General features: G+C 59.4%; 1 protein-coding gene across 1 annotated transcript; it reads right to left on the bottom strand.

Annotated features, from left to right (window-relative positions):
* Window positions 1-1,047: 1,047 nt before the first annotated feature.
* Window positions 1,048-19,702, bottom strand: PRODH (proline dehydrogenase 1; the record flags this gene model as incomplete). The annotated part of the gene is made up of 14 exons (XM_082667573.1): window positions 1,048-1,241; window positions 1,320-1,408; window positions 5,103-5,201; window positions 5,783-5,958; window positions 6,467-6,613; window positions 6,702-6,794; window positions 7,876-7,957; window positions 8,506-8,585; window positions 9,008-9,124; window positions 9,324-9,388; window positions 11,207-11,356; window positions 11,731-11,765; window positions 15,531-15,739; window positions 19,430-19,702. The coding sequence occupies 14 exons, from the start codon at window positions 19,700-19,702 to the stop codon at window positions 1,054-1,056; spliced, it is 1,803 nt and encodes a 600-aa protein (XP_082523699.1). The 3' UTR covers window positions 1,048-1,053.
* Window positions 19,703-27,627: the final 7,925 nt, after the last annotated feature.

The following is a 27,627-nucleotide window of genomic DNA, read 5'->3' as shown; positions in this document are numbered from 1 at the left end:
CAGCCTTCCGGCTGTCTGCCCCAGGCTTCCGATGTGTTCTGCTTTCGGCCCCTCCCTTGGCAGGTGCAGCCCCCGAGTAGGAAAGGCTCATGAGCTGCATGTGACCCCGAGAAATAAAGACACCTCAGCATGGCCTGCACGTGGCTTGCATGACAGCTCTGTGGTGCCTGTCGTGACCAGGGCCTAGCTAGGGCCCTTGCCTGTGGGCTCCGTGGCCTACAGGGGAATCAGCAGAAGATGGCCCCACCCCCATGTCACAGAGGCCCCTCCCTGGGGCAAGTCTGAGGGCACTAGGGCCACATCCAGTCTGCTCTGTGGGGCGGTCAGAGCAGCCAGAGCCTGGTGTGGGTCACTGGGGCCGCTGGGGTGAAGGGCACAGAGCAGCAGGAAGGGTCTGAGGGAGGAAGAGACTGAGGATGGGGAAGCACCAAGCCCACTCTGGGGAGTGCGCTGTCTGCATTGGTCTGAGCCCCAGCTGTGGGGTTGGAGGTGAGGGTATCCAGTGCCCTGCGCGGCTGGGTCTGCAATACAGCTTGAAGGCAGGTGTTGGTGGGTCCACCCTGCCCAAGGTGTGCCGGGGGCGCGTGACACAGGAGAGGCTGAGCATGAGGCTTCTCGGGCCATCGGAGCCACTCCCTCTGCCACTGACTGCACATGAGGGCTCTGCAGGGAAGAACATCGTGGGCCTGGAGTCAAGGGCTCTTAGCTGCAGAAACAGTGGTTTATTGACAGGCCACCTTTCCCAGCCAGCCACTGCCCACCTGTGGGGCTCAGGGCCCATGGGTTGAACCCTGCAGTAGGTGGTTCTTCAGGCCCAAGGTCGTGGGGGTGGGCAGAGATGCAGCCATGCTCGCTCACTGGAGGGCGGTTTCTGACAGTTCCCAGCAGCTCTGGCAGGTAACGGAAATAGCCCGCACCTGGGTGCCCACGGGCAGGGGCCAGCGGGGTCTCACAGTTTGGGATGTAAAAGGTGTTGTGTGTGAGGTTGGGGTCGGGCTGTAGCCCTGGGTGGTCGCAGCCCAGGTGAGGATGCGTTGGGACGCAGCCACAGCACTAGGCCGGGCGGTGGAAGAGGCTGCCCGTGCGGAGCCTCCGCTTGAGCTCCTGCCAAAGCAGCTGCCACTCCCTCTGGGCACCCTTCATGACTCCGCTGTTCTCTAGGGCTCGGCGGGACAGGTAGGGCAGCACCTCCATCACAGGGCCGTAAGGCACGTACTTGTACACGGGGTAGCCTGCCTGTCCTGCACACAGGGGTGGAGGCGGTGAGTCCCAGCACCTCCGCCCCTGCCCCCTGCCCCCCCACCGGAAGCCCAGCTCACCTAGTGGGAAGCTTATCTGGTCGCACATACCCAGAAGCTGTCCAAAGTACACCTGGCAATCGGCGGGGTGCAGGCCCAGTTCCTCCATCCTGTGAACAGGCAGGGTGGTGGGTAAGACCCTCCCTCCACCCCCAGATCCCCACCCACAGGGTAGGGCGTGGGCATAGGCTGTCTCCTGCATAGACCAGGCCTCTTCCCTGCTGCTGCTGCCGCTGCCTCAACCCAAGGCCACCAAGTGCCCCCCTTCCCCAGCCAGCCTCCCTCTTGCTGTGCTTGCTCCCCGATGGCCCCTTCCCTGCTACCCACTATGACCCAGCAAGGCAGATTCACCCAGTGGCCAGCCCTTGGTGTGGCCTGGGAAGCTCTCAGCCCTCCCACCATCCCGTTCTCAAACCCCTCAGAGTTACGTTGCCTCTGTTTCCAGCCCTGCGACCCCACCTCCAGCTTCTCATCCTCCCCTTGCTGCCTGCCCTGTCCGTAAGGCAGTCACCAGGTACTGGTGGCAACTGAACCTTTGGAAGGCGGGTGGTCTGAATTGAGGTGCACTGCAAGTGTCAAACATATGGGCTTTTGAAGACAGTGTGAAAACTGAATGTAATATCTCACTGTTTTTCTGAAAACATGTTTAAATGGTACTATTTTGGATATGTGGGGTTAATTAAAATGTATATCAAAATTAACTTCATTTTTTTTAACGTGGCTATGAAACATTTGGGGTTAATAGATGTGGCTCGAATTTCTATTAGTGCTACTCAGACGTTGAGGTGGGGGCCCCCAAATCTGTCCACACCCTCTCCTATCCTCACACCTCCCCTCGTAGGATCTTTAAAAAATTCCCAGGGTTTGAAATATCTGTGCATTAATGATTCCCACGTTTTTACCTCTGGCTTCCTGCACGTGCAGATACAGACTCAGCCTATCAGCACCAGCAGTCTATAGCCTGCCCCCATCCTTCCACCCCACAGGGGCGTGTTCCACCTGGGTCCTCACACTCACCCAGGCTACAGGCTGGGCCTGCTGGTCCCCATCCCTGCCCTTGGAGCCCCCCTCCCTTCTCACTGTCTCAGGACCCCACCCCAGGCTTCCAGAGCACTTAGCGCCTCTTACCCTGGGCCTCCACGTGAGGGGCATCCCAGACCGTTTCTCTCCTTCCCCCAGGGCTAGGCTCCAAGGTTGGGGCCCCAGTCTGCACAGTGTTGCCCAGTGTTGCCCAGCTTACATGTCTCTGTCCCCCGTGAGAGCAGGGCTGCCACTGTGTTGCTGCCTGATGGTGGTGGGAACACTCATGTGGCGTCCTGCAAAAACTGACTCCTCCCCTGCTGCTGCCCCTTCCCTGCCAGTGTCCATGCCTGCTGCCATGTGACTGTAGCTTTGCCCAGCACAGAAAGAGGTTCTCTCCATCTGGACGGCAATATCTGGGCTGAGCATGACTTCCTTTAGCCAACAGAACGATAGCAAATGTGACATGGGCAGAGGCTTGCCCCCTCCAGGGCTTCTGGTAGTCTGAGACCACCTGTGGAGAAGCCTAAGCTGGCCTGTAGGACAGTGCGCTTTGCTGTCCCAGCCACAAATGAGGCCATTTAGGGCCAACCAGACACCATGTGACCACGGATGCAGGATAGGCCCCAGGCAAGGCCAGCAGAAGCAGCCCGAAGCAGAGCCCAGCCCACACTGCTGGCTCACAGAACATACTGTGTTCAGGCGTCTGAATTTTGGGTTGGTTTGTTAACTCAGCCAAAGCTAATCTGACTGACGTCTCTAATGTGTGGCATCAGAGGCCCACACTGCTGCCCCTGGGAAGACCAGCCCAAGGTGTTCAAGGCTCTGTGGCCCCTGAAGCAGGTGCACAGGACCTTGGCCTGGCGTGGGCCGCGGAGCCTGTGAGACGGGCAAGCGCTCAGCTGGCACTCAGCATGGCGGGAGCCGTGTCTAGGGCAGGAGGCCACCGCAGCCAAGATGGGGAGGCCACACATGCTCCCAGTGGCAAGATCCAGAAATCAGGTGAAAGGAAGCCCTTCTGAGGGCAGGTTATACCTTTAGACGTTTCACTGTCCTTGCCTAGTCAGGCTGAGTGGACTAGCCTGTGACAAAAACCTAAAACGGGGCAACCACAGGCTGCTGAGATGGTGATGGAAACCTCAGGAGGTCGGCACTGCCAGGCAGGAGCCAGGGCCTCTCTGTGCACATCGTCTTGGGGTGCACCCTGGTGCCGCACGGACCACTTCTGATCACAGTTCCATCACAGAATTGTACTTTTAAGCCTAAGTGAGAGCCAGCTTTTAAAATTTTCAACTCAGCCCTGTGTTCCTTCAAAAGTCAAAGAAGCCAGAACTGGGGTTTCCCTGGTGATGCAATGGTTAAGAATCTGCCTGCCAATGCAGGGGACACAGGTTCGAGCCCTGGTCCAGGAAGACCCCACATGCCGCTGAGCAACTAAGCCCGTGCGCCGTAACTACTGAGCCCGCACGCCTAGAGCCTATGCTCCACAACAAGAGAAGCCACCGCAGTGAGAAGCCCGTGCACTGCAACGAAGAATAGCTCCCACTCGCTGCAACTAGAGAAAGCCTGCACGCAGCACCGAAGACCCAACGCACACAGCCAAAAATTTTTAAAATAAATTAAAAAAAAAAAAAAAAAGAAACCAAAACTAATCTTCCCCAAGCACAAAAGGTGTCCCTGGCCATCCCACGTCCAGGGGTAGGATGGGGCGTCCAAGGAGGCCCCAGGGATGGAGGGAAGAAAGCGAAACAATCCACCCGGCTAGGACGCCAGTCAGAGCCAACCACCAGCAAGGAAACAGCCTGACCCCAGCCTAGCAGGACTCCAGAGGGAGCCTGGACACAGTCTGACCTCCACCTGGCAGCCCTGCTGGCCTCAGCGCTCCTGTTCACAACCAAGCAGCTGCAAATGCAGAGCATTAGAAATCGTGGCCTTTAGTTGCAGTTTCACACCATGAAAAAGCAGCCCCAGCATGAGAAGGACAAGCACGACATTAATGAATGGTTTAAGACGACCAGAGTCACCCTCCAGGCAGAGCCTGCAAGTGCCTCTGGGTGCACGCCCTGCACCTTCACTACTCGGCCCAAGCCTTGGGCTTGGGGTGCCCACTGTAGGAGGGGGGCCCCTGCCTTGCTCCTGGGGAAGGCAAGGGCCAGCAAGGCCACTGCCCGCCCAGCTTCCTGTGGCGGGGCGGGGGGGGGGGGGAGCTAGGACCCCTGCTGTGGTCCAGTTTGGGTTAAGATATGAGATAAAAGAACGTGGTGATTGGAAATTCCCTGGCAGTCCAGTGATTAGGACTAGGCGCTTTCACTGCCTGGGGCCTGGGTTTGATCCCTGGTCGGGGAAATCCCAGAACACGGCCAAAAGAAAAAAATGTATATTTATTTCACCTCATTCCTATAACTGACTTATAAGGATGCTCCATGGGACAGGCATTTAAAGAGAAAACAGACTATCTTAAATTCTAAACAGTTTAAAGTGTTGAGAAATTGTTTATAAATGAGGCAACACATCTGAGGGCTCCAACATTTCACATTTAAATTTCACCTAATGAAATTTATTTTTTAATTTGAAACTTTAGTAAGTCTGGTATTAATGTTAAAAACCCAAGTAACTGCAAACAGCCTTTTGGCTACTGCAGCACAACGCCCAGCCAGCCTCAGGGGGTCTGGGGGCCCTAAAGCCGCCACTTCAGCTCGTTCCACAGATGTCCCCCCAAAACCCACTGCCTGCCCACGCTTCCTGCCCACCAGGAGCGCCCAGCGGGAAGGGGGTGGGGCCAACCTGCACAGCGTGAAGCGCACGGTGTCCTCATTGTGCGAGGCCACCATCACTGCAGCCCTGGAGTTGTGCTTCAGCTCCTCCAGGACGTAGTTGAGGCACCTGGGGAGGGTGACGCGTGAGTCAGGTCTGCACAGCCCCTGCAGGGGCAGAGGCAGAAGCAGGTGCAAAACAGTAGACGATCCTGGCGTGGAATTAAAAAGCAAACAGGGGCTTCCCTGGTGGCGCAGTGGTTGGGAGTCCGCCTGCCGATGCAGGGGACGCGGGTTCGTGCCCCTGTCCGGGAGGATCCTACGTGCCGCAGAGCAGCTAGGCCCGTGAGCCATGGTCGCTGAGCCCGCGCTCCACAACAGGACAGGCCACAACAGTGAGAGGTCCGCGTACCACAAAAAAAAAAAAAAAAAAGCAAACAGGCCTTGTGCCATTTGGGGAGGGCTGCCGGGGTACAGCTTTCATCTTTATCAACCCAGGCAGTTCAGTAAGTAGACTTTTATATTAAAAAAAAGAAAACCTTAATGGTTTTGGAAAAAGTAAAACAAAGGCAGAGGAGGTATTGGTTCTGACCCCCGGGTTGCTCCCACGTTGGACAGGGTCACGTCGGGTCAGCTCCAGCCCCTTCCCGGTTTCTCCTCCCACCCCCCCGGGAAGCTCTGAGGCTCCAGGAGCCAAAGAGGGCAGCGCACCTGTGGTACATGGCGTTGGTGGCCTCATAGGTGGGGTTGATAGGGTCCTCATACCCAATCTCCAGGGCGCGGGCACGTTCCTGGGCCATGTATGCACCACGCACCAGCTTGGCCCCGAAACACCAGCCCTCTCGGCGAGCCAGCTCCACATCCAGGGTGACATTATCGTAGGTGTCCTGTGGGCCAGAGCCGAAAGTTGAGGATGACCAGGATGGGCCCCCCTCCAGCCTGCGTCCCATAGGGCCTCCCTGGGGCCTGGGTGCCCCCCAGTGTGTAGTCAGCAGGGGCACTGGGGCCAGCAGCTGTGGTGACTTGGGGGCTGTCAGCACCTGCCTGGACCCCACGCACCCACTTCCCCTTGTCCCCGCAGCCCCTACACCCACCCTACCCTGAGTCCTCCAAACACCTGGCTGGTCCCTGAGCAGCCGCCAGAGTTTGTGCTCAAGGGTCCCTGAGGCACACGCACGAGGCTGGGGAGGGGCCCAGAGCCTTCATCAGACCCTTAGAGGGAACCAAGCTAAAAAGGGCGGGAGTAAACAGTCACTCGAAATCTGGCGATTAAGGCACGTTACATGGACTCCAAAAGCTCCTTCAGCACCCTGTCTGGGGTCTGAGGCCCAGGGGACGGGTCCGCTGGCAGCTGGTCCTGGGGGCCTGTCTCCCCACAGCAGACGCTGGGCGCACCTTGAGGTAGCACTGGTACGTGTTGAAGATGAGTGGCCTCTCCACATTGAACCTGCGCTGCATCTCCAGTGTCAGGCGGCTGATGGCCGGCTGGAAGTAGGTCTGCTCGGCATCCACCATCAGCCGCACGCCCACCTCGCTGGCTTTCTGAGGGGCACAGCGGGGAGAGAGGGTCTGTCTGGGGCCCGGGTGACACGGGTGCCCCCCCACCCCGGCACATCCCAGGGTCCTCGACCTTGGCCAGGACGTCCATCCTCTGCAGCATCCTCGTCATCTGCCGTTCCTCCTCCTCAGTGAACCGCGACAGCAGAGGCTCCAGCTGTCCTGTCTGAGGGGGCAGCGCAGTCAGGCCACGGCACGGCTCCAGACCTGGGCTCTCGAGGCCAGCGCTCCCCCCACTCCCGTGGGCAGCCTCTCGCCCCTGGTGCAGGGCCTACCGATACCCAGTGCCTGGTACCCGGGACCAGTGGGCCTCATCCCCGCGCCCCCTTCTCCACCTGCCACCCTGTTTGTGCATTAAGGTCAGTGTCCTGTCCAGGGTCCCGCCGGCCACACAGCGTCCCATAACCGCGCTGCCCACCAGCACACCCTTCCTCACAGGGCTGGCTGCCCCAGGTCAAGCCTGCACCCAAGGAGTCGGCTCCCACGGCCTGCACAGGATCCTCACGATGGGTCCCCCTTCTGTTCCTGTGCAAAGTTCAGGAAGTGACCCTTGACCCACCCAATCACCTGGAAAGACTCAGCCCCTAGCAGGCAGAGGACATGGAAGAAGAACTGTGCCTACAGGCAGACTTGGCTGGCCACACATCACAGACTGACATGCAACAGGGGGACGGAGGCATCGGCCCCAGATGGTGGCACTCAGGGCGCTGGGCAGGTCAGCAGTAGGCACCCACCCTGCAGGTCCGTGAAGCACGGGGGACCCTCTGCTCGCCCCGCTTGCCCACTAATACTGCCCAGGGCACTCCCGGCGAGGCCTCAGGCACACCCCTCCTGGGCCCTCCATCGCCAGGCTGGAGCTTGTTAAAGGCAGCGTCTGTGCGGTGTTTCCCAAGGCACCTCTGCTGCTTCCTCCCATCCCAGCTCAGTGGTGCGTTCAAGCACGGCCACAAATGCCCGATCACCCTCCCAGGGGCAGGTGGAGTCTCATTTTTCTCCCCCTAACACAGGCCAGTCCCTTTTAACAAACAACAGCGACTCCCTTTTAACAAACAACACTGGGCAGAAGGGACGGCGTGGGTCTCCTGAGGCTCGACTAGAATAGGTAACAGCTTCCGCCTGGCTTGTGGGGACACTCATCCTGGGGACCCAGCGCCACTCTGAGGAAGCCCTGGCGGTGTGAGCGGGGACCCTCCGTGACGACCCTGCGAGAACGGTGAGGTGGGGGGCACAGACGTGCACAGCGTCACCTGCATGTTGGGGACCACCAGGTGCCTGGAGAGCTCGGTCCTGCTGTCAATGAGGCTGCCCCAGTCCAGCAGGTCCAGGGTGCTGTGGGAGAAGGTGCGTCAGCATGTGGACACACGGCCTCACCACGGCCCCAAACCAGCCCCCTCCCTGCAGGAGCACCCCCAAACCCAACCCCACAGAACCTGCCTCAGTGCTCAGTTTTGAAAGACTGGTAAAATGTAAACATGGTCCTCTGTTTAAAAAACAGAAACCAAAACATGAATATTCTTACATGAGGGCCGAGACCACCCAGGCCACATCAGGCTCGCGGAAGAGCTGGACACGGGAGACCAGGCAGGAGGGGACGGCACACTGCCGCCAGCCCCCAGCTCCTCACAATGAGGCTTGGGACCCTCCGGGATCTCAGCTGCCCTCACCCTTCACCCGCCTGCCAGATGGGTCCTGGGACGGCTGGGTGTGGCACCCTTACTCCACAGCCCAAATAATTCTGTAAGAAGCCCTAGGGTTCAAGGGGGCCCATGCCCTGGAAGAGGGCGACCAGGATTGGAGGAAGGCGTTGGGGCTAAGCCAGAACCTTGGCTGAACCAGGGCAGCTGCTCCCGAAATCTCAGCCTGGGGGCTACTCTTACCCAGACACGCCAAGGGTCTCCACAGTGAACCAGTTCTCAATCTCCATCCGGGACGCGATGCCCATCTTCACCACGCTTTCCTTCAGAAGCAAGAGGGTGTTGGTCCCACTGCCATCTCCCAGGCCTGCTCACGAAGATCTCCTGCCCCTGCCTGCTGGCCTGTGATGCTAGGCTGACTTTATTATGCCAGTACTGAGACTGGCTACACTTCTGCCTTGGGTTTCTGCTCCAGAGATAGTCTCTCCCCGCTGCCCACCCCCCCAACACCTGCCCATCCCTGCAGGTCCACAGAGCTCGGCTACTGGCAGGGCCAGCCCCGCTCCAAGCCTCCCACCCAGCACATCCTCCATCTCTGCTCAGATTCCCTCCCCACCGACCCAGCAGCTGGGGGCTGGGCAGCAGGCCCTGGGAACCCACCTCGGACACTGCCTGGCCAATGCCTTCTGGGCAGGGCTCCTCCCTGGCCCACCTTCTCACACCCACCACGGAGTGGCGGCCTCACCTGCAGTGCAGCCACCTCCAGCTTCGTGTCCACGGCAGCCAGCCCGGCCTTGCCCTGCTCTGCGGCCATTTGGTGGAAGAACCGTCTCCACTTGGTCAGCACATCTGAGAACTGCAGCTGCGGATGCGGGCCTGAGCTGCCATCCCAGGTGCACATCCAGCCCCCTCCCAGGACCCCCACGTAGCCCGAGCCACCCCATGCCACCCGTGTGCCTGGCTCCCAGGGCCAAGGCACCAGCACACGAGCTTTCACTTAACGCTCACGGCAGCCCCAAGTTCTTACAAACTCCCTGTGGGTGGAAGGTTTTGACACTTACCAGAAACTGGGGTCTCCCCAGTGCAGTGAGCTTAATGGCTGAGAAGCCATCCTCGCTGGCACCACCTATGAGAAGCCGCAGGAAGAGCCGTCAGTGCGGGGGGGTGTGTGGGGGGGGACCCTGAGCCTGCGCCCGGAATCTGTGCCACTCAAGAGTTAGGACACTTCTTGGGACGTCCTGGTGGCACAGTGGTTAAGAATCCGCCTGCCAGTGCAAGGGATGCAGGTTCAAGCCCTGGTCCGGGAAGATCCCACATGCCGCGGAGCAACTTTGGCCCGTGCGCCAAAACTACTGAGCCTGCGCTCTAGAGCCCGCAAGCCACAACTACTGAGCCCGTGCGCCACAACTACTGAAGCCGGCGCGCCTAGAGCCCGTGCTCCGCAACAATAGAAGCCACTGCAATGAGAAGCCTGCGCACCGCAACGACGAGCAGCCCCTGCTCGCTGCAACTAGAGAAAGCCCGCATGCAGCAACGAAGACCCAACGGAGCCAAAAAGAGAAAAAGAAAAAAAAAAAAGAAAAAAAGAGTTAGGATACTTCTCATCCACATATGACAGACTTCAGGAGGCAGGCGGTGGCCGTTCTTCCTATTAGTTACCTACAACACATGGTACTGGGTCTACCTTGCACCTGGGCCCTGAGACCCCCCCAGAGCACGAACAATCCAGCCACCCGATGAGACGGTGCAGTGGCACCAGCGCATCTTTCCTCCCTTGCCCACCAGGCCCAAGCAGGCCCACAGTGGCCATGCTTCCCGGGCAGGCTGCCTGGCCATCAGAAGCAGCTCTGGTGGCTGCCTGGCAATCTCAGGCCGAGGGGCGTGGCAACAGGAGGGGAGAGCCCACCGAGGACCCAGACGCCTGGGCTGGCTGACCACCCATGGCAGAAGAACAACGACCCTACGCAGCCCGCAAACACCCTACACTCGGCTGCTCCAGATGCCCCACCATGCAGGTGGGAACTGGTGACTCAGCAGGGTTTGAGTTTGCCACGTGGGTCCAGGAATGCAGTGGGCAAAGGAGCTGGTGATGCCTGCCCACTCAATCCCTGCCTGTTTCCTCTCCAATACCCTCGGCACCCGGGGCTGCCCCTAGGGGTTCACCGAACACAGACACGCCCAGCAGAGCACAAGCTGGAGGCAGGAGGCACTCAACCACCACCGCCATTCTCTCCTCTGGCTTCCGGAAGCCCACGACACATATCTTTGCTTCTGTGGGGCCCTCCCCGTCTGTCTGCCCCCAGGCAGAGTGGGCAGGGAACCAAGAAGACGCCCCTGGCACTGGACACTGGGCAGCCGGGTGTCTGCCTGACCGCCCGGGGTGCCCAGCGCTGCTCCTAGGAGGCTGCCTCTGGGCGTTGCTCACTCCCACTCCTTAAAGTGTTCAGAAGGTGTGGGACCTACTAACAGGAGGGCTGCTGGAGACCTGATGGACGCTGAGGGCTCTGTGACCTCGCGGCTTAACTCACCTCCGTAGCTGGTGTTCCCACCCAGAGGCCACGCGGGGAAGAATTCTCTGTTAAAGAGGACGTGGCACCAGCTCCCGGAATGGTGTGGCCCTCGGCAGAGCCAGGGGTCATGTGACAAGAGTCAAGCCCCTGCCTGGGACTGGGGGCCACTTGGCCCGCTGACAGGCCCACATCTGGACACCTGGTACCCAGGAGAGGGGAGGCGCCCTCCTGTAGGCAGCCAGGCTCCTCAGGAAGGGGCTGGACTCAGGTGTGAGCCCAGGTCATCCTCAGGACCGAGGCCACAGAGATGGGAACGGAGCCCTGAGCAAACACTCCAGGCCCGGCCTTGTGTTCCCACACCAGCATCTCCTCGAGTGGAGGTCAGCCCAGGCTGGGCCTGGCGGGTGGCAGGCCAGCGACAAGCAGGACCCCACCTGAAGCCTCGATGCAGCGCAGGAACGTCTCCATGTGGCTGTCACACTTGGCCTCGCTGGTGTAGAAGTAGGTGCGGGTGCTGACAACGCCATCCCTGCGGTCTCCGAATGCCCGGTGGGCCTGGAACTGCTTCTCCCTCTTACTGGTGCCTGGAGAGGTGGGCATCCGGCCTGAGCCACCTCCCCACACCCCCAAGCCCGTACCCCGCCACCAGCGCCGCACTCCAGCTCCAGCCCCATCCCACCCCGAGCCCACGGCCCCCTGCCTGTGCTGCTCCCCAAACCCGCCCATCCTGGCGCCCACTCTTCCTTCTCCTTGGGTCACCCTAGTCATGTGGCAAACCCAGGGCAGGAAGGCAAAGCCCAGACCCACCGAGGGCCGAGTGCACCGGCCCCCCAGGTGGGCCGTAAGGATGTGTCAGCCACTCATAATGACGGCCTGGGTGCCCAGGGACACGGGGAGGAGCCGGGGGTGTGTGCAGGTGGGGAGCGGGCTCGTTCCTGAATGGCTGCCTCCCACTCACCATGGCCGTCCCTCTCCGATGCTGAGGTACAGGACCTGCAGGAGGGAAGAAGAGGGAGAGGGTCGCGGTCACGCCACCTCAGGTACAAGTGACAAACGCGTCCCATTGAGGAGGCACAGGTGGGAGGAAGTAGAGGCTGAGCCCTGACCCTGACCCAGGAGGGTTGAAGAGGAAGGCAGGGTCACCTGGCCAGGTAAGAGTGACTCATGCCACCCCACCCGCCCCCAGCCTCCGGGGTCACCTTCTCTGAGCCTGGCAGCCTACAAGCCCTGCTCCGGAGGAACCTGGGTCTCCCCCTGGGTGAGGCCGCCTCCCTACACTGGGTGAGGAGGAAATAAAGCAATACACAGCCCAGGGTGTGGGTAGGTCCTTGAGGCCGGCTAGCCATGGGGTACTCCTTCCTGTGAGGAAAAGGCGGGGCACGGGCCAGTCAGGGCTGAGGATGGTGGAGAGAGGGAAACCACCAGCTTCCTTATCCCCAGAGCCAAGGAGCGGGTCCCCTTGCTCTGCCCTCTGCCCACAGCCGGCCCCACCTCCACCCGCGCTCCTCAGGGTTATTTTCAAACCAGCAACCACAATTTATTTTTTTAATGCAAACCCTCCCCTGGCCTCCCCTGGCCATCATACCTGAATATACCCAGTCCTCATGAGGACAGGACAGAGAGGGCACCTGTAAGGCCCAACGCAGGCCGCCCTGCAGCTGTGGCCCACTGAGGTGGAGGCATGACATGGCACCCACCATCTGCACCAAGGCAGGGGCCTCATCCCGAGGTTGGCAGCTGAGGAAGGCTCGGGCCTGCTCTGTCACCACACAGCCCATAACCTGCAGGTATCCACCTTCTAGGCAGACTGCCCTCCACTGAGGGGACACCACTACCCAGAGGCCCCCAGGGGCCCGGGGCCGTGTGACAGTCCCAATTAGCATTTCCACAGCTGGCCTTCTACCCTCCAAGCCCCAGCCTAGCTCCAAAGGCACAGGGGAGCCAGCCGGCCACACAGCCACGTGATCAGGGGCAGTGGCCTATCCCAGAGCAGACAGCACTTAGCATGGGCGGGGCTGCACTCTTGACCAGGCCCGGTGAGTGGATCACGAGGAGACAAAGATGGCAGTTACCAGGCTGGGGGGAAGGGGAGTGTCGTGTCACCATGAAGAGAAGAGCATGCTCTGTACACACACACACACACACGTGCAGACACATGTGCACACATGCACACACGTGCAGACACATGCGTGCACATGTAAGTGCACGGGCCAAGATGTGGAGGAGGGAATGGAGTGCCCCCGGGGGCAGGGGGTTAGGAGAGGACCGCAGGAGCGACCCAGGGGCTTGCAGGAGTGGCAGGAAGACCCCAACCATCCCCTCAGCCACCTCCAAGCTCAGCTCTGCATCAGGTAATTTGTTGGCTGGACACCTTTTAGAAAAAAGTGAAAAGTGAGGGGTGACCACGCCGGCCGCCCTCACACCAGCTCTCCCCTAGTGAAATGCAGGAGGCAAGAGAAGAACACAGAAAAGCCTGTGGTACCCCAGGCCCTGGCTCCAGGCAGCACCCAAGACGCTGCGCACACCAGTCCCAAGGAGCGGCCTCCACCCTGGGGACCAAGGCCCAGGCCTCGCCCCCAGCCAGCCCTGGGTTTGCACAGCCAGGACACACACACCTGCTGGCCACACTGTCCCCAGCCATCCTCATCACAACCTCATCACAGCCAATCATTGAGAGGAACCCAGCCCTGCGCCCTCTCCCCACGGCCCTCAGCCTGCTGGGGGGACCCTGCAAGGCTCCTCTCCTAGAGTTAGGTTCCTGGCCTCTGCCTTCTAACAAGTGTTCTGGGAAACACCATCCCACCCCCTCCCTGGATGGCTATTCTCCCTCCTGCGCCTCTGGCCTCCTACCTCCAGCTTCCTAACCTGGGGAAGCCCCACGGACCCCCTCCTCCCAGGGCCACGTCCTCAGGGCACCTGCTGGGCCTCTTGCATGTTCAGACGCCCCCATCTTTTCTGTGCCTCTTATGGTTATGCCTGGGGCAGGGCCCCACCGCCTGTGCTCGCTCCCCGCCCCACCCCACTCCACTCCTGTGGCTTTAACTTGGGGCAGTGGCCTCTACATCATTCCCCAGAGCAGGGTCTAGGGGCTCCGCTCCCCACACAGGGGCTCCTGATGGAGAATGTGTGGCATCTCGACGGCGTGGATGTTCGATCAGTGCCTATGAGCCTGGTTCTGCACCCTCAGCCAGGCTCCACGGAGCACACAGGGCTGCCTAGCAGCAGCCCTGCCACTGGCATCGGACGGCGGCCACCAAATTAGGACAGGAAGGGACTGCCGTTCACGTCCCAAAGCCCACAAAGCAGGACTCCTGCAAGACAAGGGGCACCAACAGCAGAGTGGCCCAGGGTCACAGGTTCCAGTGCCCATGATAGGGCGAAGCCGGCCCTCCTCCCAGTGCTCCCCTGCAGGGCAGGGAGGAAGCCAGGCGGATCGCCCTGGGAAGGAAGTCTTTTCATACCAGAGAGAGAAAATCCCACTGTGAAACCACCAGCCCTCACCCAGACCCAGCGGGGATACAGCCCATTAGTTATTCAACAGGCAGCCTCAGTGCAGGCTGCAGCCCCAGCCCACAGCCCCCCTAGGAACACCGGGGCGCTGAGCTGGAGAACCCTGCCTTCAAGACAGCAAATCACAAGGCAGGGGCTTGGCTCCCCAGGCCAATCCACCAGCAGCTCAGCTCGGACATTCGGACATTCCGTTCCCAGGGCAGGAGCCTCATGTGACGCCTTCCCCTCCCCTCCGTGCCCCTCCCCTCCCCTTCCCTCCCCAGGCCAGAGCAAACACCAGAGCTTGAGACAGGGCAGGTTACTCAGCAAGCCTCCCAAGCCTCACAGGGTCAGGCGCGGCTGCTGTCAGGACTTAGAGGCCCAGATGCCAGTGAAGGGTGGAGGGGTGCAGGCACCAGCCCAGGAACTGGGCGTTTTGCAAAGAAAGCGCTGGTTCTGCCTGGATCTCCCATAAGGCTCCTACTTCAGGAAGCAGAGGGTGAAATGGTCCTCGAGTTCTGTCCTATGGCCCAGGAGGGTGGGTCGGGGGATGCCCATCTGTCCCCATACTCACTGCCCAGAGAACGGGCCCTGCAGCCAGTTGGTGACCTCGGCAGGAGCCGCTGGGCTCGCCTGCCACACGTGTGCTCCTGGCAGCACATTCCCTTTTCCTCGGACCCCCAGGCAGTCTCCACACCCACCAGGTGGGGCCCACCTGCTAATCAGGAAATCATCTCAGGGGCCAGGCAAGGGTGGGACCGTGGGACCTGCCCAGTAGGTCAGAATCCCCAGAAGAGATGCTGCAGGAGATCAGGAAGCCAGAGCACCTCCAACACCAGTGTCAGCAATCCTATTTTGTAAACTGCTGGGTAGCACCCAGCGGCCACCATTGAGTCACGGACACTCAATTCTGCCCCTGTAGGGTGAGAGCACTTTGAATTTCACATAATTTTCACGTGTCACAAAACATTACTCTTGCTTTGTTTCAACCATTTAAAAATACAACAATGATTCTTAGCTTGCAGACTGTACAAAACCAGGCTGATCGGGCAGGGGACCAGAGTCTGCTGACCCCATCCTCGCCCCTCCTCCAGCTTCGGCACACAAGGCCTCGGTGGAAGCCCAGAGCTGTCATCCTCACGGGGCAAGAACACAACCCCAGGCAGACCCAGGAGGGCTGCCGTTAGTCAGGTGGGCAGAGCTCTCCCAGCCAGGCCCAGCCCAGCCCCGGTGTGCTGGGGCTGCCAGCAGGTGCCACGTGGGCCTTACTCCATCTCCTCGCGTTCGGCCTCCTCGGGGGTCAGGTCCTCCTCCACACCATAGTCCAGGATAGAGCCCACGCCGAAGGCCCTGTTGTGCTGGATCAGGGGCCGGATGGACTCCTGGTCCTCACCAGCCACAAACTGCCCGTAGAAGGTCATCTTCATCAGCCTGTCGAACAACCTTTGCCCCAGAAGTCTCCTGGCAAGACGGAGCAACTGAAAGGTAAAGGGCAGCGGCTATCCTGGGCCACCTGGCCTCCCATGTCCCCAGCAGGACACTCCTGCTCCCCCGCCCGCCCGTCACAAAGCCTTGACGTGCTCTCCCCAGGGCCAAACTCGGCTCATGGCCTTGGTTTTACGGTGACACCACCCGAAGCAGACTGCTTCTCTGCTCACAGTGACTGTCCATGCCCCACTCCTCATGCAGGGTGGCCAGTCCTAGGCGCTGCTCTTGCCTCCCTGCCCTCACGCTCATGGGTGACCCCAGTGGCACATGGCAGTCGCCTGACTACCGCTCGGTGGATAAAGAAGTGAACGGCAGCTCTCTCTGGGAACAGCAGTGGGCGTGTTCATAACATTCTCTGTATCCACACCTCTGCAGGTTATGCTGGGGAAGAGGGGGATTTGGTGTGAGTTTCTAGAAGGTGAGAACCCAGATTTTTCAATGTTTTGTTCACTGCTTATTCCAAGTCCCTAAAACAGTGCCTGGCAAGGGGCCGGCCCTCCAGTGGGTGCTGAACAGATGAACACACAAAACTCTGAGTGAGTATGAGTTCTGCCGGAGAAAGCATAGGCTAAAAGTGAGCCAGGTAACCACCCACAAAGGTCTGGGAGATGACCATCCACCCGGGACCAGCGGGGACTCAGCACACTCATCCAGGCCGCAGCAGGCCGGCAGCCCGAGAGTACGTCCCCCAGGGGAAGACAGCCTCCCAAACGACTCAGCTTTCTCCTCCAATCATATCTCGCCACACCCCAAATTTCTGCCATCATCATTCAAATGTCCCAAGCAACTGCCTCCTGCCCGACACAATTTTAGGGTGAACAAAACAGATGACAGGGCTCCCATCCTAGTGGCAAGGAGACCCAGAAGGAGGGAGGGGCAAGGTACCTCCATGGAATTCAGAATGGGGGTGAGGGAGTGCCGGCCAGGGCAAGGGCGGGAGGTGTTTGCTAACTTAGATCCAGGGTGCAGGGCTTGCCTGGCTAGGAGGTGACGCGGTGCTCCTGCACTGGGGACAGTGGTGGGAAGGAATGAGGTCAAGGAGGGGCAGGGGGATGACCACTGGGAGGACACACCCACCATCTGTCTGGGAATTCCCGTGTGTCTACTATCCCCGGCTCCAGCTCCAAGGCAGGAACAGTCTAAGGTTTCTCAAACCCAGTGAATAACAGAACCCCACTTTTTTGTGAGGAACATCTCTTGGGATCAGGGTCTCAGGGAGCAATCACTAGTCTAAGCAAAAGCATGAGTCAGTCACACACCTTCATCCACAAACCAGTCCCAAACAGCCCAAGCCTCTCAAAGGCCGACACACCTGAACCGTGGCTGGCACACAGACGGAAATTCTTAAGGAGCCATGCGGCAACACGAGGGAGGGTGAAGGTTTCCAGGCCATCACCTGTCTGTGCCGTGTCTGATTTTATTGCATCTCATCATTTTTATAAAGAAGAAGAGAAATGGAAAGTGGAAGTGTCAACCCGGGAGACGGGCAGGCCTCCTCCACCTCACAAGAGCCCTAGCCAGCAGTCACGAGTCTGTGGGTCAGAGCACCCTAGAAGGAGGAAAAGCCAGGTCTTGGATATATCAAAGTTCACCCCAGAGGCAGGCGAGGCAGAAACAGGGACCTGAAAACCAGCATTCAGCTCTGGAAAAACCCGGACATCATACACGTCAATTCTGAGGACTGTCAGAAACACAGTGTGTGTGGAAGTGGGCCAACTGTCTACTCTAGGGCTGGCAAACTTTCCCGCCCAGGAACACGTGGTAAATAATTTAGGCTGTGCGGGCCACCCAGTTTCTGTCATAACTACCCAACTAGCATGAAAACAGCTCCAGCCAATGTTCATAGAAGGAGCAGGAGCAAGGCTGATGCTGAGATGTGGTCCAGGGGTCATGGGCTGGTGACCTCCCGCTCCCCTCCTGTTCCCCTATTGTCAGAGGGAACAACAGTGAAGGCCACCCAGGTAACCTGAGCTGGTCACCGACCCTCTCACCCTGGCAAAGGGGAGGCCAGCCTGTCACAGAGGGCTATGGAAGCACATGGTGCAGGGCTGGCAGTTTTAAGCCAACTCCAGAGCAAAACAGCCCCTTTAAAACCATCCTGGCATCAGGCGTGCCCTGGGGTGCCACTACCTGAGAGCCCCACCTCTTCCCCAGGTAGGAACATCCTTCGTGGATTTAGAAACTTGCACCAGTAACACAAACACCGTAAAAGACTCAAAGACATGTCTGCAGAGCGAGGACAGGTAAAGCCGGTTCTCTCCCCTCCCTGACTGCCCCTTCCCCCACATTCTCCTGCACTGGCTCACACCCAAGCACAGAGGCTTTCATCATGGAAGACCTTACTTTTCTAAACCCTTCTCAAAAAGGCCTGCCTTCGGGCAAGTGCAGGCCCCCACTGGGTCCTGAGCCAATGCCACAGCTCAAACTGGGCTCCTGCAGGCTGACACTCCCTGGGGCATGAGCTGCACAGACCTGCACTGGCTCAGCAGGAGGAATTTTTGCTGCAGGCCAGAGCACAAGAAGGACCAGGTTCTGGTGAGCGGCCCACTACTCTGAAGTCTGGCCTCTGCCCCGTCTCCTCCAGCACCAGGCACCAAGGCCACTGTCACCAGTGGGACCACCAGCAATGATGACAGGGGGAACAGGTCCCACGGAAGACAGGCAGAGCACACCACACAGTTACCGGGCTCCTTAAGGATGTCCCCAGGGCACAGGTAGAACACGAGGGGAGCGTGGGAGAAGCCTCCTTGCTCCTCCAGGCACCCACAGCACAGTCACAGTGCACTGGCACTTGCCCCAGGCAGGCACCCAAGGGACGGTGGAGCTGACATGTCCCTCCCATTGCTGCCCATAGTACCCGAAGACCCACAGCTCTGCTGGCTTCTCTGCTGGTTTTGAACCTAGCCCCTTCAGAGCCACCCAACTCTAACTCTGCCCTCATCACCCACCCATCTTTGGTGTCCTCACCTTCATGTATGCCCAAGGTGTGGCTTGGTGCTCCTCCTGGGTCCAGTCTCCCTAGCCTCTGCCCGGAGCTAAGGTGCGCTCAGCACAGTCTCACTGAGAAGTCCACACCACCTGCTTGAAGCGCCTTCAGGACCCTCAGCACCAACTGGACCCTTGCTTTTAAACTGTTCCCAGGATCACCTTGACCAAGAGCGGCTAAGACACTTCTGCTTTTCACTTCCCCAAAGCCCTCACACTTTTCAATGTAACTGTGTTAAAGTTTCAAAAGTCGGAAATTTGAGCAGCAAGCGTCCCATTCTCCCTCAACATTGTCTGTTCAGAGTGACCATGTCTGGGGATCCCCTGGGTCACAGCGTCCAAGAACTCCGGGGTCCCAGGCTATGAGCCGCTCAGTACGGCCAGGCTTCCCTTTGGGCAACATAGACGACACTCAATTTTAAATTTCGGGTGAACACTGTGTATTACTGCAAGCAGCATATAGCTTAATATTTAAACTAATCTTTGTTTTTAGCTTCCAGTAACTGACACGTAGTAAAATTCACGGGCCCGAAAGGGCGTGCAGGATACACCTTCCTTCCTGACTTCCCGGCCACAGGCGATGCTCCAGAGGCCCCGCTTTCCACTTTGAAACTTCATAACGGCTCCCAGGACCGGCGAAGGCCCGCGGGGCCCTGGCCGCACCCCACCCCCAGCGTCCCCGAGCCCCAGCACACCTGCTCGTGGCGCGCCAGCAGCGCGGGCGAGGCGCAAAGGCGCAGCACCAAAAGGCTGCGCACCAGCTCCCAGCTGCGCCGGCTCCGGTATGCCTCCTGCGTGTTGCCGAAGTCCACAGCTGGCACTGGCGGCCGCGCGTCTTCGGCCGCCCCGCGCCCCCGCACGGCTTCCAGGTCCGCGGCGTGCTGCTCGCGGGTCGCCGGCGCTGTAGACAGAGGGGCTCGGCGGGAGAGGGCGGAGCGTAGCACGGGGAAGGCTCGCCTAAGACTCATGGCTGTTGTGCACGTGCCCCTGGGCTGATTAAGTACGCGCCGCCAGCCCCGCCCCGCGCTCGGCCCCGCCTTTTCCCGAGAGGCCCTGCCCCGCGCTTGGCCCCGCCCTCGGTCGCGCCCCACCGCACCCCGAGCTCGAGCCTCGCCCTCTCCCCCGGAGGCTCCGACCCGCGAGTTCCTGAAAAGTGTGGGTCCCCTGGAAGGCCCCGCCCACCGAGCGGCGCCACGTGCGCCTGAACCCCGCCTTCTCAGCTAGTGGCCGCCCCCCCCACCCCGAGGAGACCCCGCCTACTTGGCTGACCACCCTAGCTCCGCCTGCTCCGCTGGAGGCCCCACCCTCCCCGCCCCCCGCACACCTGTACACCTGGGCGCCTCCCTGGGCGTTGAGCTGCAGGAACTCACAGCTGAGGCCGGGCTGCGGAGAATCCGGGAAGGCCGAGCTCGATGCTGCTCCTTTCGTGTAAAGGGGCTTTGGGAAGCCCTCCGTCCTCTCCCCTTCCACCGGCCTCCCTTCACTCCTAAGGACCTTCAGGGCCTTCCCACCCTCTGTCCCTCTGCCTTGGATTCCCTTCCTTCCAATATCATGCTAGGCCTGCTGTCCCACCCCCAGATTTCACCTCCTGGGAGGAGCATGTCTTGACCACCCTCCCCATCACTCCCCCTCCCCACACCTGCATCTCCTCAAGATGTTCCTGCACACCCACGGGTGCTGGGTCTGACTGTGTGTGGCAGCCTCACGCCATACTTTGCCCACCTGTTTCACCTGGTTCTCTGGGTGCTCCACGCATCTTGGTGCATTGGACACCCTGACCTGTTTGGCACTTGGGACTGAATAATTGTGCGTTGAAGGATGTTTATCAGCATCCCAGTCTTCTACCTGCCAGATGGCAGTAGCACCCCTCCCCCAGACCTTGCTCATGTCTCCTGGGGGATACCATCACCACGCCCTATATTGAGGGAGGCTTCTTGACATTGTCATGGGCCTCTTGCCCCCCTGCCCCCTATTGGAGTTGAAGAGAAAAAGGGAGAGACACAGGGGGCAGGTGAGTCAAGGCCCAGGGACAGGAACTTGGGGGTCCCTCCAGCAGCTCAGAAACTTAGCTCCCCAAGAGTAGGCCAGCCTTGACAGCTGGCCATGGCCACCAGACTCTCCCATTTTCCTGTCATGGATAAACTTCCCTCCTCCTGAAAACCCTTCAGGGACTCCCCGCTGCCATCTGGACAAGGCTGCTGGTTCAGCCTGGCTCATCGGGCCCTCAGTGGCCAGGCCCCGCCTACACCCACCTTACCTCTCACCGTGCTAGTCAATCTGCTGGCCCCTCCTCTGAGCTCCAGGTCATTTGCACACTGCTCGCTGCTCTGGGGCACCTGTCCCTCCCCTTGCACCCCAGCCCCCACCCTCCTCCTCCTCCTCAGGGTCGGCTTGGTGGGCACATTCCCAGCTGGGCACCAGCTTGACCACAGCTCCCTCTTCTTGCACTTGACTCCCAGCCACCTGCTGTGTCCCTCCCCAACTGCCTCTTGATGTGTCTTTATTGAATGAAGAAAGGAAGGAACACATTCGATGTGGGAAGTTCGATGCCAAGCTCTAGGCTGGTGACTGGGTTGGAGACGTCCTCCAGGCCCCGCCCTGAATCCTGAGTCGCCCTGGACCACACCCAGCCCTTGCCTAGCACCCTGGCTCCTGCTTTACAGGCAGACACCCTGTTGGTGCCATGTCTCTCCTCTGCTGGGCACACAAAGCTGGCCTGGGTTGCGTTCCCCCAAGAGCGTATGCACCTGGTTACCAGGATTGGACCCAGGTTCCCAGCCCTCAGCATCATGTGTCAGGACAAAGTGCAGTTCTGTGGGCACCTGGTGACGCACACGCCAATCGGTGTTGGTACTTGGTCCCAGCTGACACACAGCGCTGGAGCTGACCCTAACCCCAACCCTTCCCACCAGCAGCCAGTACTGCGCTTGGCCCATCTTCAGGATAATCTTGTTGATCTCATCTGCCCCTGCCAGTGATCTCCCTCTAATGCACTCGTATAAGGGGCCAGGGTGGGGGGTACCACAGCAGCCCCAGCTGTGCCACGGCTCACTGCACTGATAGTGAAGAATGCTGGTAATCATCCACGTCACACACACTTTTGGCAAAATGATTGTGCATGTGAAATGCCAGGTCAGCTTGTGGGCTGACCTTCCCACGCACCTGTCCTCCGACATCTCCAGCCCTGCTCTGACTCAGGGAATAGAGGGTGGAGTCTAAGCCAAAACACAGCTGACAAGGTCAAGGCAAGGTCCAGGCAAATCTCACAGACCAAGCAGCACAGTCGTGGTCAGTGCTGAGCCCAGGCTGGTACCGCACTCCAGCCAGGGACAGTCCCCAGGGGCATGTTCAGCCCTGCCTCCTGTGTGGGAGGTCACACTGGGTTCCTTGCCTCACATCAGCGCTGGATTCCTGTCCTCCAGCTCAGGAGACTGAGACAGATCTGAGAAGGCCAGACCTCTGGGGTCTTTGCCATGTGGCAGTCACCTGCTGGTCACACCTGGATGACGGCGAGTCAGCAAGGGCTCCGAGGAGGAAGCAGCTGAGCGGCAGACACGAGTGGACGGGTCTGTCCCACTCAGTGGACTGATCCATCTCAGAACAGTCACTGACCCACTTTTGCCACAGTCGTGTGGCCCGGTTCTTCCCAGAGAGCACACCCTCTGAGTTCCCCCTGCACCTTGTCTCCTACGGATACCCGGTAAAATGTTTGTTTTCACCTCATTGGTGAGCATGACATTGGAACTCTGTCAAAGTTATTATTTTGCCATGGGCCGTATTTCCTGAAATATTTGTCTGCCCGAATCGTGGCTCCCTGTCAGAACACATTCTAATTTATTACAGTTTGCTGCTTGCTCTATACCCATTTTCACTGATATATTTGCTCTGTCTACACACAGAGGAATTCATTCACATTTGTTTAATTTGGGGATTGTCTTCCTGTTATCAGCCTGCACCAAACACAGGCCAGTATTTGCCCCCCCGGAGCGTAAATTCCCTCATGGGCACATCATCCCCTTATCCACTCCCTGCCAGTGTTCATAGACTCTGCCCGAGCTCTGTTTAACTCTGTGATCTTAGTCATTGTTTTTCAGAGCTAGTAAAATATGATTGCGTTCCCTGACATTAAGGTTGTCTGCTCGATCGCAGAACACGTTGCTGTGTTTACGTGGATGCCATCACTCTTCACCACACAGGCCGCTTTGTCTGGTGACTTTCAATACATGTGAGGAAAGGCATTCAGATTTCCCCCCCAATTCTTTCTCTGTAAAATCAAAGTGTCCTCTGTGTGCTGACAAGCGTGGCTGTCACAACCTTCCCCCTCGGGAGCTATGATTGCTGACCCGGTTTATGCAGGAGAAACTGAGGCCCAGAGGGGAGGAACAACCTGCCCAGGGCCCACTACAGGATTGGAAGCCTGGGTCACTGTCCCCAGAGCCTTCTTCCACCTTTTCTGGTTGTCAGGCGTGCACTAGGTCTGCGGAGCACACGACCCCCGGTGACGCACGTGGCCGGCACCGGGCTGGGGACCTGCAGGCCAAGGAGGCAGGAATGTGGGGACCCCGGCCTGGGCTCAGGCCTTGAAAAGGGGCCAAGCCCAAGGGACCCGCAGCCCCTGGTGACAGAAGGGAGGGCATGACAGCAGAGTCGAGGCTAAATAAGCCTGTGCATCTGAGGTTAGTGGAGTGGAATCCTGCCCACGAAGAGGGCAGTTGGCTGGGGTCTCCAGACGCCTTTAACGGGACGGAGCAGGCACATGTCATGTGAAGGCCAGAATGACACAACAACAGGAACAGCAGCCCACGGCAACCCAGTTCAGGTTGTGTCCTGGGCACACCCACCCCTGGAGTGCAGGGACTGCAGAGGGAGGCCACAGACTGTGGCTCTGGGCCAGAGAGAGTTCTGGACCTCTTCCATGGGGAGATGAGAACAACAGTAATCGCCCCCAGGGGTAACTGCCAACAATCAATGGGCACCGAAGGCGTTTAGCACGAGCCCTGGCACCCACCAAACTCCTGACAAACCAGAGCTCTGCTCTCGCCAGCTGCGCGGGGCACCTGAGAGGTGCGGGGAAGCCTCAGGAGACCAGGTTTCCCACAGGCTGGAAGGGGGCCCCAGGGGACCGCAGGACTTGACAATGAGCAGGTTGCAGGCAAGGATCCCGTGTGGAAGCGGATACCCTGCTGGCATCTGTCCTGGGGACACAGACATGGCAGTCCCCTCACAAAGAGCTTCCTGCATGATGGTTGTTCCCTCGGGGGGCGGTGGCAGGTCACCAGGGCCCTGGACATTGAGGATGGCCAACGGGTCCTGGGCCAAGTCTCAGAAGCAAGGCCATCCTGGGAAGCTGTGACTTTGGTCCTCCTGCCCACAGCCCTCCCTGGGTGACCCACACACACCCTGTGAGTCTGGGTGGGATGTGAGAGACATGTCACCCATGGTCCTCTGCAGGCAACTAGAAGCCAGGACTCTTGGTGACACTGGGCCAGCCATACCCTCTCTGCTCCAGCCTGGTGATGGTGGCACCCCAGCCCAGGTGGAAACCTCCCCGGGGAGCAGGAGCCAGCTGCCCCATGTGGCTCCTTTGGGGCATCCACCTGGCTTCTCCCTGAGGCCATGGGGCATGATGCAGGGTGATGCCTGTGGTCTCTGCACGTGCCACGGGCCCAGCAGGGCCTCCCAGGAGAGTGCGGTGGGACAGACACAGTCACTCGTTCCTTTACACACCTGTCTACTTTGAGCTTTTTAATCCCGACAAGCAGGTGTGACTTCTGTAATTAAAAAAATATTTTTAAAGTGTGTAAATAATAGCCATAGAAAGAAAAGGCAAAGCAGGGGCTCTGGCTGAAGCCCTGGATGTTCGTGAGGAGCTGGCTCAAGGCAGGGTTACACGACTGGCCTTTCATGCCTTTGGACACAGGTGGAAATGGCCCTGGCCCTGCCAGGTGCCTCGCACATGTGGGACTTGCACAGCTCCCTGTCCCTGGCGGTGTCTCTCCCAAGGTGGGAGGCCCTGGTATGCAGGGATGAGCTTGTCCAGAGTCCCCAGGGCTTGGCCTGGCTACGTGTGCCAACCCGGCCACCAGCAACGGCCTCAGCGCTGGCCATGCTTCCTGGGCACCCACGCAATGACTGGTTGGCTTCCTGGAGGAGGTGACAGCTAAGTTGGAACAAGGAGGACGCTGGATTGGTAAGGGAGAGCTGGGGGCTTCAGGGGGTCACAGTGAGACTTGGCCCGAGATGCGGAGGCTTGCAGTCCTCCTCTACCAGCTGGATGCACCCTGAGCATCCTCCAGCCTGCGGGGCTCCTGGGGTCGGCTTGTAGCCTTTGCTTCTGACTTCTGACCCTTCACCACGGGTGCCCCCACGCCCCTTTGTCTGCCTTCAGCAGTACTGGGATGAGCCCCCGCCACCAGCTCCCATCAGTCCCAGCTCCCGAATTAGTGCCAAACCACAGCCTCTCCTGGGGGTCTCGGCATGGGGGGAGGTCGGGGGTTCCCTGCCCTGCCCCTCCCCCAACAGTAGCTACATCAGAACTTGCACTGGGGTCCCCAAGATGGGTTCCCTTCGGTAGGGGTCGGGGACAGATGGGGGCTTCACAAAGCATGACTGAGGGCCCCAGTTCCTCCTGCTGCCCCAGCACCTCTCGGGGACTTCAGGCCTCCTGCAGAGCCATCTCCTTGGGCTGCATGGAGGCATTTCGGCCCAAGGTCTTGCTGGGGGTTGCTTGGCGGCAGGGGCAGGGCCGGCCTGGCACACTGGGTCCTGGATGAGGTCTTGGGCTGGGATTTCTCACAGAGCCCCCTGATAAAGAAGGTTTGGGACATCCTTAAATGTCACCACAGGGGTTGAAGGGCTGGGAGCACCTTGGGGCATCCACATGATGATAAATGAGTGTCCTCTGTGTGTTGGCCACAGTGACACATGTCCCTAGTACACGGGGGTGAGGAAGGCCTGCACAGGTGAGGCTGCGTGCCCACAAAGGCCGCAGAAGGGGGTGGGAGTGGGGCAAGAACAGGTGAGTCGAGGAGGCCAAGACTCAGTGACTCTTGTCTTTTACAGTAATGTTTTTGTATCAACTGCTCTTTTATAAAGAGTTGCCATCATTCTTTTTCAAAAGTTATAACGTCGTAAAATAACCTTACAGTTTACTTTGTAACGTGTAATAATCAGGGCCAGTCAGAGACGGAGACAAGGCCCCCAGGCTGACCCCTCACCAGTGTCCTTCACCCAGTCCAGGCTTGCCGGGACTTTTTGGAGATTGGTTCAGCTGGTGTGGCTGGAGCTGGCCTAGGGCGTCTCTGGATCGCTGTTCAAGGCCCTCGGCTTCTCTCCAGATCCGCCCCAGTGCGTGGTCAGCAGTTCTGCTCCAGCTGGGCCAAGAGCCCGACCACCCCCAGGGGATATCCAGGGCCCAGGTGGACGGGCTCCCGGAGTGCTGTTCACCTGGCCGCCCCTTCCCCGGGTTCCCATGGGAAGTGGAAAGGCACAGGGGCCTGTGGAGCCGGGGTGGATCTGGCGCCCCCAGCCCTACCCCCAACCCTGTCCCCATTCCGCCCCCACCCCCATCCCTGCAGCTGCGAATAGTCCCTCAGCCCAACATTGATTTTCCTTCCTTGCTCCGGCCACACTTTGAAGTTGGTACGAGCTGTACCTCCAGGTGCTCAGTGATGCTGACCTTGGCCTCCCTGCCCCTCAGCAGAGCATGCTGACCTTGGCCTGCCCCTCAGCAGAGCACGCTGCTTTGTGCATCCTGCCGTCCTCCTGGAGAGGCAAGGCACGGACGACGCGGCCCCCTGGCAGTCCACGTTAGACCCCGTATTGCAGAGAGCAGCGCAGACGGGCCTCCCCCTCCTCTGATTAATGTTTAAACACACGTGTGGGGGAATGTGGTGCGGGGCAGGGGGCCAAGGGGGAGAAGAGCTGTGTCCTCTGTCCACTCAGATGCTGCTGCCTGCTGAGGCTGAAGGGGAAGCAGGAGGCCGTGGGCATTGGGGGTTACATGCCTTCTCTGGGGACTGAGCCTGGGGAACGAGGGTGCCCATCCCAGGCGAGCTCCAGCAAGTTCCCTGAGGGCCAGGGGTGGGTCTGGAAGGACTAGGTTGGGCGCCCTGGGGCAGAGCAGACTGTGGGGCACAGTGGGAAGGCCCCACCTCCAGGCCATAAGGACATCAGCCAGGCGGGCCTGGTGAGGACAGGGCCCAGAGGTGCAGGGTGGCTGGTGAGAAATGCAGCACACAGGACTTCCCTGGTGGCACAGTGGTTAAAACTCTGCCTGCCGATGCAGGGAACACGGGTTCGAGCCCCAGTCCGGGAAGATCCCACATGCCGCGGAGCAACTAAGCCCATGTGCCACAGCTACTGAGCCTGTGCTCTAGAGCCCGCGAGCCTAGAGCCTGTGCTCCACAACAAGAGAAGCCACCGCAATGAGAAGCCCATGCACTGCAACAAAGAGTAAGTAGCCCCTGCTCGCCGCAACCAGAGAAAAGCCTGCGTGCAGCAATGAAGAGCCAACGCAGCCAAGAATACATAAATAAATAAATAAATAAAAATAGAAAGAAATGCAACCCCCCCACACACAAACACACACACATAAACGATACTAAAACAGAGCCCTGTGGGTCCCCCGAGTCCCAGTGCAGCCCCGCTTCTGCCTTAGCTGCCCTGCCAGGTTCCTGGAGCCTCTCTCTGGACCACCTGACCTTACCCTTAGCCTCTCAGAGAACTTCATGTGCTTTGAACACTGCCTGATGTTTTGAAAAAGCTGGTTTCCTTTCTGATTATAGAGCTAGCCTGTGCTTTCTGTAGACATCTTGATAAACACATGGAAGGTCAACAGACAGAACAGCACTGTCTGAGACCCCAAACCCAGGGCCGGAAGCCAGGGCTGAAA

Source organism: Grampus griseus, assembly GCF_964374135.1.
Source record: "Grampus griseus genome assembly, chromosome: 12".
In the NCBI taxonomy this organism is placed as follows: domain Eukaryota; kingdom Metazoa; phylum Chordata; class Mammalia; order Artiodactyla; family Delphinidae; genus Grampus; species Grampus griseus.
The sequence above is the reverse complement of the archived record's forward strand: the minus strand, read 5'-3'. Positions and strand labels throughout refer to the sequence as shown.